Source organism: Erinaceus europaeus, chromosome 6 (genome assembly GCF_950295315.1).
Source record: "Erinaceus europaeus chromosome 6, mEriEur2.1, whole genome shotgun sequence".
Taxonomy (NCBI): domain Eukaryota; kingdom Metazoa; phylum Chordata; class Mammalia; order Eulipotyphla; family Erinaceidae; genus Erinaceus; species Erinaceus europaeus.
The window spans coordinates 43,224,165-43,238,061 of record NC_080167.1 but is presented as its reverse complement, the minus strand read 5'-3'; the positions used below and the strand labels follow the sequence as shown (position 1 = coordinate 43,238,061).

Below are 13,897 nucleotides of genomic sequence, written 5' to 3'. Positions count from 1 at the left end.
GGGTACAAGTTCACACAGTTCCCACAGCCAGAACTCTGTGTCCCATTCCCTCCCTTGAAATCTTTCCTATTCTTTATCCCTCTGGGAGTATGGACACAGGATCCCAATTGATGAGTTTTATTTATTTTTTTAGTGATGGTTTATGGGATATAAGATTACAGGGGAATATCTACATAGACACACACAGAGACACACACACACACAGAGACACACACACAGATACACACACAGATACACACACACACACACACACACACACACACACACACACACACCACACCCTTCCCACTGCCAGAATTCTCACCAAGTTTTAGTGGCAATTTGGCTTCTTTTTTGGGGAAGTTCATGTATTTCAATTTTCTAGGAATATGTATGTTACTTTAAAGAAACAAAAATCAAGTGTACTTCTGAGACCTTTAGGAACCCCTAAGCTTTTTTCAGGGAATCTCTATGGTGAAAACTATTTCTGTTATGACATTAAGACATTACTTGCTTTTTTCACTCTTATCCCTTCACTAGTATACAGCAAAATTTCGCAGAAGCAACATTTCATCTAATTATTCAACAAATTGAATTCAGAAATATAAATGAGGATCCAGCTGCCTTCTATTAAGCAAGACATTAAAAAGATTTGCAAAAATGTAAAATAAATACTACTCTTCTCACTGACTTATTTCTGTTTCAGACTTTATAATTATTTCTTATAGAATATGTTATTTATGTTGAGCTATAATGGGATTATTATTATTTTTTAAAATTTCTTTATTAGGGGATTCATGGTTTATGGTAAAATACAATAATTTGTACATGCATAGCATTTCCCAGTTTTCCACATAACAATTCAACCCCCATTAGGTCTTCTTATGCCATCATGTTCCAGGGGATTATCATTTTGTACATATGAATGGATATATATTTTTAAATATTCGTTTCAGTATCTAATATGGTAAATAGCAGTATATTCCACAGTGAAAGCAAACCTCTTTGTGGTTCTGTAGTAATCATTTAATTAATTTTTTTGTTTGTGCTACCAGGGTTATTACTGGAGCTTGGGGCCTGCACAATGAATCTAATATCTGATTTCAGTCTTTGGGCAAAATTAATTTTTTTTCTTCCTTATATTGTTACTATTTTAGGTTTTAAGAAGACTTAGAGAAATCGAATACTTGACTAGAGGTTTGTTGTTCTTCCTAGAGTTTTATTATTAGACTAAACTGAAAAAAATTTCCCATTTCTTTTGTCAACAGACCAAATTTCACTTCAGCATTTCACTTGGTCATAGTTTTCACCATCTTACTCAGTCTAAGTTTTCAATTATGTGTTACAGTGACCTAGAATGCAACGCTTATTTTTTGTTTGTTTGTTTTTTTTCTCTCCAGGGTTATCACTGTGGCTCAGTGCCTCCACTGCTCCTGGTAGCTATCTTTTTTCCATTGTTGTTGGTGTTGTTGTTGCATAGGATAGAGAGAAACTGAGAGAGGAGGGAAGGTAGAGAGGAAAGAGAGATAGACACCTGCAGACCTGCTTCACCACTTAAGAGGACCCCCCCCCCCCTGCAAATGGGGAGCTAGGGACTCGAACCAGGATCCTTGTGCTTTGTTCTGTGTGTGCTTAACCCAATGCACTGCCGCCTGACTCCCCAACACCCAGTTTTATAGGGAAACATTGTAAAACGAGGAAAGTTAAAATCTGCACTGTAGCTTGTAATGGACATTACATTTGTTATTATTGTTCTTAATACAGGAAAAATCATGCACTTTAATGTATACTTCCAAACATTTGGAAGATATTATTTAACATTTTGTTTTTTTGTTTGTTATTTTACATGCCAAGCATTTATTTATTATTTTTTATTATTACTAGTGATTTAATAATGAGTGACTAAATTACAAGATGACGGGTATAATTCCACACAGTTCTGACCACTAGAGTTCTGTTTCCCCATTCCTTCCATTAGAAACTGCAGTAGTTCCATCCAGTGGAGAAGCACTTACAGAAGCCAGAACTCCTACCTTCTGTATTCCAAAAACAACCTTGACCCATACTCCCAGTGGTGGAGAAGTGATAGGAAGACAAAGATAAGAGGGCTCTGAACTCCAGCTCTGTCAACACCTAGAGAGAAAGGAGGTAAAGGAGAGGGACATATGGAGTTAATAATGTTGTCATGAGTGGCTTGGAAGGGAAGAGAGGATTGGATCAGGAAGAAAAAGGGGCAGTTGTATATAAATGTAGACAGATAGTTGTAGAGATGATGGTTGGCCCATGTCTACAACCTTAGGGGAACTATGGTGGATTGCAGTAGGGAGACTGAAGATTTCAGAACTCTGGTGGTGGGAAACATGTGGATTTATACCCCTGTTGATATGTAATTTTGTAAAATTAATTAATTAATTAAAATACATAAATAAATTAGGGTAGACATTTTTTAAAAAAAGAAACTTCAGTGATTTTCCCCAGATCACAGGTATGGGTTGATGATCATTTCTATATCTATCTATCTATCTGTCTATCTATCTATCTATCTATCTATCTCTTTTTTTGGCCCATTTTTTCATTTGGTCCTACCTTCTCTTCCTTTTTAAGTCACATTTACACCTATTACTACTTCTGAATGTCTTTCCTTTTTAGCTCTTCTCTCTCAGGGTCCTGATGGAGTTGGGTTTCAGCACTCTCTAGTCATCTTCCCCTATCACTTCTTGCTCACTACGAGTATGAACCAAAATTCTTTGTGGGGTGCAGAAGGTGGAAGGTCTGTAATTACTGCTGCACTAGACATGGACATTGATAGGTCGATTCATACCCCCAGCCTATTTCTATCTTTCCCTAGTCGAGCAGAGTTCTGGAGTGGTGAGGTTCTGGGACACATCGATGAGGTCATCTGCCCAGAGAAGTCACGATGGAATCATAGTAGCATCGTAGTAGCATCTGCAACTTGGTATCTGAAAGGCAGTAAGATAATGAGGCAGAACAAATTGTTTAATAAACTGGAACCAGAAACAAGGAATAGAGTAGATGAGAATAGGAGTTTTAGGATGGAAAGAAGCTAGGAAGTCTTTTTTTAGGTATGTTCCCAGTGACCCATGACTTCATGGAAGTGGGCTAAAATTATTGTCTTGGGAAGATTTAGTCAGAGTTGAGAGTGGAAATAGAAAGCTGTATTATGGCAGAGAGTAGCTACCAAACTAAATACAATTAATTCTTTACCATTTCGATCTAACCCAGGGCCCATATCTATTCATATTCAACACAGGAGCCTGTACAACCTCTGAGTCCTTGTCAGAGTGAGCTCACAGACCATGATGGACATTACTTTACATAAAGCAGACTGTTAGCAGTCCTAATTTCCTTTTCTTATTATTGAAGATAGAGCAGTCTTTTTTGGATTTTCATTTTCACAAATGAAACTTTTAAAAAAATATTTATTTTCCCTTTTGTTGCCCTTGTTTTATTGTTGTAGTTATTATTGTTGTTCTTGATGTCATCGTTGTTGGATAGGACAGAGAGAAATGGAGAGAGGAGGGGAAGACAGGAAGGGGAGAGAAAACCAGACACCTGTAGACGTGCTTCACTGCCTGTGAAGCGACTCCCCTGCAGGTAGGGAGCTGGGGGCTCGAACTGGGAGTCTGGGGGCTCGAACTGCGGGTCCTTGCACTTTGCACCACGTGCTCTTAACCGGCTGCGCTACTGCCCGACTCCCTGAAACATTCATAAAACATAACATATTTAGTTTTTTGAATCAGACTACTTGAAGCTATTTTTTCTGATCAAGCTGAAAACAATAGTGATAGAAATTTTGGTGAGTACAAGTTTAGCAGTGCCTGTGATACTAGTCAAAAGTTGCAGTTGAAGCCAAATATCAGATGTATGCAAGGTTTGGGAAAAATGTATTTTTGAATTGTCAGTGTGCCTGCAATGAAATGTAGATTCTGCTTTTTTTTTTTTTTTTTTAAAGCAAGCCTCTTTTAGAAGATATGTAAGAAATTACTACAAGATATGGTATTAAAGTAGATTGGGTGCTTTGAAAATGTCCTTAAGATCTGTGGTTTGAGCTCTATGATAAGTGCTTTCTTTGACATTTGTTAACAGGCAATTTATTTTTATATATTATTTTTTAAATTTAATTTATTATTATTATTGTTTATTATTATTATTTTCTGCTCAGTAAAAGCACTGCTCAGCTTTGGTTTATGGTGGTACAGGGGATTGAACCTCTCAGGCATGAGTCTCTTTGTGTCTTAGGCATGAGTCTCTTTCAGGGGATTGAATCTCTCAGGCATGAATCTCTTTGCATAACTGTTGTGCTATTTACCCCTGTCTGTAGGCAATTTATATAATCCACTGAACAGCCCTTTTTAAAAAAAAATTGAGAGAGAGAGAGAGACAGAGATTAATAAAGGGGCCACAGCATCGAAGCTTTCTTCAGTGTGGTCGGGGACCTGCTTTGACCTTGGGTCTTAGACATGGCAAAGCAGCACACTATCCAACTGAGTTATTCCACCAGTCCATCACTTTGTAGTCTTATGAATAGTCACTTATTCCCACTTTGTAGAGCAGGAAATTGACACTGAGAGGTTATAAGGTCGGTATCCCAGTCCTTTAGAGTTGTCAAATATCAAAATATCATAGAATCAAAGCATGTTTATTTCTCACAGTTCTGGAAGCTTCAAAGTCTAAGATTACGGTGCCAAAATAGCTACATTCTGAAAGGATCCTCATCTTGTAGCTATCACTTTACTGGGTGTTTAGATAGTGGAAGGGATAAGGGAGCTCTGTGTGTGCTGTTTTTCAGGAACACTAAGCCCATACATGAAGGCTCTACCCTCACAACCTAAGCACCTCCCAGAGGCCACAGCTCATAACACCATCATCTTTGGAGGAGAGGTAGGATTTCAATGTATGAATCTCAGGGTGAGGTGGGGGTGAACACAAACATCCAGACTGTAATGCTTGGACCGCAGATTTTGGATTTCCAGACTGATGGTGACTTTCCTCTTCTAGGTATGGGGATTTCATTTTCCAACTAATCTATTCATTCTATCAGGAGGGAGACACTCCCTTCACCTGCATTTATATAATATAGTTTGTGCATGGTTTCAGATTGTAGCTTCCTGTGAAAATGGTTTGTGTTGGTCTGTCCTCCTTCACTGTGAGCTTTCCTTGGAGCACTGACTGTAGTGTGTTCCTCACAGTCATCTCTCTAGGACCTTACATGGCAATGACAGCTTGGTGGCCAATCACTGAAGATTTTTCAAATCAACAATTAGGCATTGTGTTCATTAGAGGCATTGTCTTCACAAGGACAGTAGTTTTAACTTAGGAGACTGAAGATAGTAGAAAAGGAAGAAGTCAGCTAAGTTAAGATGATCCTTTTCTCTTGACGAACTTGATTCAGATACTTTGCTATGTTTTCACAGAGTGATAATGTGGGTCTGCACTGCAGGAGGCTATGGGGTCTGTGAATCATAGATTTTATTTTCTCTGAAGTGTTGACCATCACATTTCTTGTTTTGTACTCAAAATGTGCAGTACAGTGGGAGTGAATAATAGAGACATGAATCTAGACCAATTTTATTTTCCTGTGTTGAAAATCTGCATAATTTTGACAAGATATGCTATTCTGTATTAAAAATAACTATTAGGAAAAGATAGATGGTGGATATGCATTAGAAAAAAAAAAAACCCTTCAGGACACATCGGTGAGATCATCTACCCAGGGAAGTCAGGCTGGCGTCATGGTAACATCTACAACTTGGTGGCTGAGAAGCATTAAAATATAAAGCAGAACAGATTGCTTAATAATCTGTAACCTAAAGGTAAGAGTATAGCAGATGAGATTTGGGGTTTTCATGTTGGAAGAAGCTAGGAAGTCTACTTTAAGTATATTCTGAGGGGCCCTGTGGCCTTACCTCCCCAGAGCCTTACCCCACTAGGGAAAGGTAGAAACAGGCTGAGGATATGGATCAACCTGTCAGCCCCACTGTCCAGCAGAGAAGTAATTACAGAAGCCATACCTCCTACCTTCTGTATCCCATAAAGATCTTTGGTCCATACTTCCAAAGGGATAAAGAATAGGGAATCTTCGTGGTCTGGGAGTTGGCACAGTGGAGAAAGCATTGAATTCTCAACCATGAGGTCCTGAGTTCAATCCCTGGTAGCACATGTACCAGAATGATGTCTGGTTCTTTCTCTCTTCCTATCTTTCTCATGAATAAATAAATAAATAAATAAATAAATAAATTCTAATTAAAAAAAGAATAGGGACTCTTCCAATGGAGGGGATAGGATAGGGAACTCTGGTGATGGGAATCTTGTTGATCATTATTAAATCACTAATATCATTTAAAAAGAAGTCCAGGATGAGATGGCTCCCCTGTTGGAGCTCACAATTCACTATGTGTGAGGACCTGGGTTCAAGCCCCTGGTGCCAAATCAGAGTGCCATGCATGACACCATGGGGAATTTCAGTGGTAAAGCAGTGCTATGTGTCTTTTCTTCTCTGTCCTCATCCCCTGCCCTTTCTCTGTCTGTCTGAAATAGAAAGGAAATAAAGAAGTCTTCCAGGACCAACAGAATTGTGCAGGTGTAAGGCTCCAGTGGACAGCAACAATATATTGTATAGCAACAGCAAACAATAAGCCTTTGGGCTCAAACCAACATTTCTGTCTTAAAACAAAAGTGAAAGATTGGGGGGTCCGGTGGTAGCACAGCAGGTTAAGCACACATGGCGTGAATTGTTAAGCGTACATGGTGTGAATTGCAAAGACACAAGCAAGGATCCCAGTTGGAGCCCCCAGCTCCCTACCTGCAGGGGGGTTGCTTCACAATGGGTGAAGCAGGTCAGCAGATGTCCTTCTCTCCTCCCTCTGTCTTCCCTTCCTTTCTCAGTTTCTCTCTGTCCTATTCAACAACAACGGCAACACCAATGGCAACAATAACAACAGCAAGGGCAACAAAAATGGGAAAAAATGGCCTTCAAGAGCAGTGGATTCATAGCACATTAATCACAAATAAAAAATTGCTTGGAAAGAAAAAGTTTGTCTTTATGATGCTCAATATTTCTCTCCGTCTCTTGCTGCAGAGCTACACTTGCTCATTTCAGAACTTTGACTTCTTAGGGGAAAGATTTTGACCAAGAGATAAAGTTTAAGTTCAAGTAGCAAGGGTTAATTATCACTAGTAAAGCAGAAGTAGCAGAGTTGGCTGTTCCCAAGGCAAGAGACAGTCCTGATGTTGAGTGTGCAGCCTCCAGGGCCCCTTGAGGTATCTCTTTCTATTGTGTACCACCTTGTTTGCATTTTGGGGGTCTCCCTGGTGAGTAGGAACTCCATGCCTTACACAATGCCAATGGGTAAAGCTTTCACACCAGGGCTGGCACTGGCAATTGTTACCATGAGCAAGGATCTGGGCTCACATCCTCAGCCCCCACCTGCAGGGTGAGAGCATCATGAGTCAAAGCCATGCTGCAGGTGTCTCTTTTCCTTCCCATCTGTCTATCTATCTATCTATCTATCTATCTATCTATCTATCTATCTATCTATCTATCATCTATCTTCCTCTCCCCTCTCAATTTCTCTCTGTCCTATCAATAATAAATAAATAAATAAATGAAAGGTGGAAGCAAATAAAAAGACTTTCAAGTTACCTACCAGATACCCATCAGGGGAAGGAACACTTCAGATCTACCTGCTTGTGACGTGCTTTTGAAAAGTTTAGACTGATTTCCAGAGGAGATGAAAGAAAAGGGGGCTTGGAAAACAAAGACTTAAGGGAGAGGCAGACCATTGAAATCGCTTCTTTCAAGAAGGCTGAACAGGGGAGCAGGGTGAGAAGTGGAAAGTGGTAGCTGGCCTTGAAGAGTGGTCAACATCTGGAAGGGCAAGAGAAGTCAGCAGTAGATAAACTTGGAGTTTGGAGAGGATAGAGAAAAGCCTTAGTCCAGCCTGAGATGGTAAGAATGGGAGGAAGAGAATAATTAGCATTTCTCTGCACACACATCAATCCTCTATAGAGGGAAGCAGGTCCCAAGCCACCCCTTGCATGTCTTATTAAGCTGCCCCCAGTTTCTGGTCTTCCAGAACTCCAAGTTGCTGGCATCTGGGCCTTAGTGCTTCCTGTCAACAAATCAAAATAAATATGCAAGTATTCAAAGGCAATGGGAATGATTGCACTTTAAGACATATGTTGATATAGATAAAGGGAAAAGGAATAGGTAAAAGTAGTAGACCACCCCTGCTCATATGAAGAGAGGAACCCTGAAAAGGGATAGATAAAGGCAGAGAAGGGCAATGGGGTATTCTTCTTTGTAGGTTTCAGGAGAACTGGGTGGCGTCAAGAGAGGGAAAAAGCTGTAAAACATCCATCTCTCTCTCTCTCTCTCTATATATATATATATATATATATATATATATATATTATTTATTGGATAGCAGCAGAGAGAAATCAAGAGGGAAGGGGAAAATAGGGAGGAAGAGAATGAGAGACACCAGAAACTCTGCTTCGCTGCTTGTGAAGCTTTTCCCTTGCAGGTGGGGACCAGGAGCTTGAACCCAAGTCCTTACACATTGTAACATTTGTGCTCAAGCAGATGCACCACCACCCAGCCCTGCCATCTTTCATTTCTGACATATCTGTCAGGACATATCCTGCAGTTTCCATACAGAGATTGGTTGGAGGACAGTCTGGCCTTGTTTATTACTTCCAGAACAGCATGTCACAGACACCAGAGGAACAAAGAAGAAACCAGCATAGCGATTTTTTTCTTATCACACCTTCAGGTGTCAATGAACTCTGCCTGTCACAGTCCCCTGTCTCAAGTCCACAGACCCTCTTACATCTTCATTGTTGAAAAAAAATGGATTCATAAAAATTCTATTCAGAGAAATTTCCTTAAATTTGTATTAAGGCTTGGTGTCCTAAGTCAGATATCCTATAAATCAATTCTCTAGCAACTGTTACTGTTTGTTGTATGATTTAACTAAAGTACTTTGGTCTCTTTCTTGACTTAGATTTCTTTATAAAAGGCACAGTGATTAACTTTAAAACTAAATCCATTCTTTGCAATATTCAATGTGTAAGATTGGTGGACAGTGATCTTGAGATTGAATGAGGAGGCTGCAAAGACACCACTACTTGGGTTTGTTATTGCTGACACAGGGGGATGTGCTCCATCCTCAAGACTGTGATTCCGGGCTCAGGAGGATCTCTGGGCTGCTCTTTGGTGTCTGAGCCTTTGTCTGTCTCTAATTGGTCAACAGTGAGCCAGTTACTTTCTGCTGTTGAAGGAGTGATTCAGCTACTTGCTCCCACACTAGACTTCCAGGGGATCTTGTTGTATCCCTAAGATAATATGAATGATGCATAACAAGAATGCACGGAGTGTATTATAGATGTCCCCCCCGGAGGTTTTTTTCCTCCCCTCTCTAGGATTTTTACTGGGGCTGGGTGTCTACACCTTGAATCAACTACTCCTGGTGGTCATCTTTTTCCATATATATAATTGTTGTTGTTGTTGGATAGGACATAGAGAAATTGAGAGAGAAGGCGAGAGAAAGACAGACACCTGCAGACCTGCTTCACCACTTTTGAAGTCACCCTCTTGCATATGGGGTGTTTCTTTTATCAAAATTTTTTATTTATAAAATGGAAATATTAACAAGACCATAGGATAAGAGGGGTACAATCCCACACAATTCCCCATGGAGGTTTTCTTTTGTTTGTTTGTTTGTTTTTGTTTTTGCTTCCAGGGTTATCACTGGGGCTAGATGCCAGCACTACGAATCTGCTACTCCTGGAGGCTATTTTCCCCATTTTTTTTTGTCCTTGTTGTTGCCACTGTTGTGGTTGTTATTGTTGTTATAGCTGTTGTTGTTGGATAGGACAGAAATCGAGAGAGGAGGGGAAAACAGAGAGGAGGAGAGAGAGATACCTGCAGACCTGCTTCACTGCTTGTGAAGCGACCCCCCTGCAGGTAGTGAGCTGGGGGCTTGAACCCAGATCCATGAATAGGTCCTTGCACTTTGCTCCATGTGTGCTTAACCCACTGCACTACCGACCCCTGCCCCGCCCCATAGAGATTTAAAAATAAATTCTACAGGTGTCAACATGGGAAAATTTGAGAATCACTAGAATTAGTTTTCTTTATTTTTTTTCTCATAAACGTCTCCTTTTCAACTGGCCATTACTATTTAAGGGTTGAGGTTTCTAAGCAGTAGGATACTTTTCCTCTTTGACAAATAAAAGCGACAGAGATAGTCGCTTAACTAGTATACCGATTATTAGGATTTCAGGGAGCCCAGTAATATATTTACCCTTTCCTCTTCAATTTTTTAACGACAGTTAAAAAATTATTCATGTAAAACTATATATTCATGTAAAACTTTTAGTTTGTTTTCTGGAAGAGAAATTTATTTGACTCCGTTTTAATTTCCTCTCCACATGTCAGCTACTTAGGCTGTTGGAGAAAATAAACATGGTTTACTTTTACTTGAAGAAAGGAAGAAAGCTTTTAATTGGAAGAAATTGTTTATGTATGCTTCATGAACCCCTGTATCTGGGGCACTAAACAACTTGGTTATTTTTCTTTTTGCCTTCCCCCCATTTATTGGGGGGGGGAGGATTAATGATTTATAGTCAACAGTAAAATACAGTACTTATTACCTGTGTAACATTTCTCAGTTTTCCATATAACATTATACCCCCCACCTAGGTCCTCTTGCACCGTCATGTTTCGGGACCTGAATATTCCTCCCCACCCCAGAGTCCTCTACTTCAGTGCAGTACACCAAATTAACATAGTTTCCTATAGTCCTTTTCCAGTTATTTTTTACTGGTAGAGACAGAGAGAAGTTGGAAGGGGAAGGGAGATGGACTCAGGAAGCAAGGGTGGGAGAGAGAGAGAAATCTGCACTATTGCTTCACCATTCATGAAGCTTTCCCCCTGTAGGTGGGGACACAGGGGGCTTGAAATAGTTTTCTATAGCATACGATCGTTTTTATGAGCACACAATAGAGGGTTCCTTTCTGTTTTTATAGGGGAGAGAAATCTAAGGATCACACATTAATGTAAAATAATTTTATATCTGCTCCATTTAGAAGTAGTTGCTATTTTATGTCTCTTTAATTCAGGGGGAAAGAGATTAACAGTCACTTTTCTCTTTCTTATAGTTTCCTGAGCTATTTCTTTAGGCTGCTTTTCATCCAGAAATTCTGATTCTTGGTGGATTCTAGAGTTACTTAGTTGGCTTCCAAATAGGATAATTCTGTAATGTGTGAAAACTATATATTTAACATTACTTTTCTACACTACTGAATTTTGGGGTTTGTTGTAGAGATAGAGTTTCGGACCAAAGCTCTTGCTTCACTGAAACTCATGAAGTTTCCCCCTGCAGGGTGGGAAGGGGGCTCACACCCGGTTTCTTGCTCATTATAATGTGTAGACTTAACCGGGTGCGCCACCAATCGGCCCTCTGACTTATTCATTCTTCAATTGTATCTGATTTTTCACCTAATTTGAATTTTTTTTTTTTAACAGGAAGGAGAAGCTGTTGCGATGCTCTCAGTGCCAAGTTGCCAAATATTGTGGTGCTAAGTGTCAGGTAAGCATGTCCAGTGAAATTTTCAATTCTCTTCTTCAATGGTCCTTCATTCTGTTGATTAATTTTTTTTGAATTTTTTCTTTTATTTAAGAAAGGATTAATTAACAAAACCATAGGGTAGGAGGGGTACAACTCCACACAATTCCCACCACCCAATCTCCATATCCGACTCCCTCCCCTGATAGCTTTCCCACTCTCTATCCCTCTGGGAGCATGGACCCAGGGTCATTGTGGGTTGTAGAAGGTGGAAGGTCTGGCTTCTGTAATTGCTTCCCCGCTGAACATGGGCGTTGACTGGTCGGTCCATACTCCTAGTCTGCCTCTCTCTTTCCCTAGTAGGGTGGGTCTCTGGGGAAGCTGAGCTCCAGGACACATTGGTGGGGTCTTCAGTCCATGGAAGTCTGGCCGGCATCCTGATGACATCTGGAACCTGGTGACTGAAAAGAGAGTTAACATACAAAGCCAAACAAATCGTTGAGCAATCATGGACCCAAAACTTGGAACAGTGGAGAGGAAGTGTTAGGGGGATACTCACTGCATACTCTAGTGTACTTTTGCTTTCAGGTATATATTTTGCAGTAGTTTATGGATACATGTGAACATATGCTCTCTCTCACAGAACCTGGTCTATATCTAGGTTTTGGGACTTTGTTAGAAAGTGAACCACCTGGGATGGAATTAGAGTATACTATGAAAGGAAAGGTCTCACCCGAGTAATGAAGCTGAAGGGTTGTCATTCCACATGTGAAGTCTCTGGACACAGTCTGAAGTGAAGTATGTTGAGGTGGCAATTGTTGTGTTGATTAGGTTGCTATTGGCAGATGCAATATTATTTGATATGGATTGGGAGAGGCATACGGGAAAGTGGGCCCTATCCAAGGGTTCCAGGACTGGGGGAAGTAGGGGCTCTATAGTGGAGATGTGAGGTTCCTGCTGTCTTAGGGTTCAAAAAGACAATCGATAGTTAATGTTATCATCACATTATTTGGTAATTGGGTTAACTTTGAAAAGTCTTTTTGTTAAGGTTTGCTGTACAGTACCCAGTATCTTGTATATAGCTGTGCTATTGGTTGCTTGATTAATTTTTAAAAGGTCTTTGATTTATTTTAACTTGGTGATTTTCCTCCAATTTTATTTTATTTCTTTTTCTTTTTTATATTTATTTATTTTTCCCTTGTGTTGCCTTTTTTAAAAAAATTATTGCTGTTATTGATGTCATCGTTCTTGGATAGGACAGGGAGAAATGGAGAGAGGAGGGAAGATAGAGAGGGGTAGAGAAAGACAGACACCTGCAGACTTGGTTTACCGCCTGTGAAGTGACTCCCCTGCAGTGGATCATTACGCAGGTCCTTGCGATTTGCCCACCTGCACTTAACCTGCTCTGCTACTGCCCGACTCCCTTTCCTCTTAAAATAACATATGGAAAGTACTTGATCCTTTGTTTTTTTCCCCTAGAAATAAGCAGAATTGAACTTAATGTTCATTATACCTTCATTCATGTATCTGTGTCCTTGTTTGAAGAAACAAAGAAGGGCCCAGTGGTGGTGCACCTGGGAGAGCACACATGGCATACCTAAAGACCTGGGCGGGTACTGATCATAACGCAGTGGGTTAAGCACAGATGATGTGAAGAACAAGGACCGGGATAACGATCCCACTTGGAGCCCACAGCTCCCCCCCTGCAGGGGGGTCACTTCACAAGCAGTGAAGCCAGTCTGCACGTGTCTCTCTGTCTCTCCTCCTCTCTGTTTTCCCCTTGATTTCTCTCTGTCCTAACAGCAATAACAACAATAATACTAACAACAATAACAATAGCAATGATAAACAAGGGCAACAAAAAGTGAAAAAATAGCCTCCAGGAGCAGTGAATTCCTAGTGTAGGCACTGAGCCCCAGTGATAACCCTGAAGACAAACAACAAACAAAACAACAAAAAACAAAACAAGCAAACAAACAAACAGAAAACCAAACCTGGGCTCAAAGTTCTGACTTTCAGGGGGAAGCTTTGGGAGCAGTGGAACAGTGGAGCAGCGGGGCGGTGTCTCTCCTCACTCTGCTTCTCCTCTGCTCTTTCTCTGTCTCTCACTGTTTCCCCCCCCCCAACATTTGATATTGGCAACAGTCTGCACAACATCCATTTGTACACTTTTAGAAATTAATTATAAAATGAACTCTTTCCAGTTTTATTGATTACTGAAATAATAACTAGATACATATATTTATTATTGTGCCAAGAATGACCTCAGGGCCTTTATACGTGTAATAGTTGTAAGTGGCTCTCCAGCCTAATATTATTGTTATTTA

At 40.2% G+C, this 13,897-nt stretch overlaps 1 protein-coding gene across 1 annotated transcript in view; it reads left to right on the top strand.

The window, feature by feature from the left end:
* LOC132538912 (histone-lysine N-methyltransferase SMYD3-like) overlaps positions 1–11,695 on the top strand; it is a 156,575-nt gene extending 144,880 nt beyond the window's left edge. Inside the window, exon 2 of the mRNA XM_060192110.1 lies at positions 11,531–11,695. Within this exon, the coding sequence (XP_060048093.1) occupies positions 11,531–11,666 (136 nt within the window). The 3' untranslated portion in view covers positions 11,667–11,695. The remainder of the gene's footprint in view (positions 1–11,530) is intronic.
* The last annotated feature ends 2,202 nt before the right edge of the window (positions 11,696–13,897 follow it).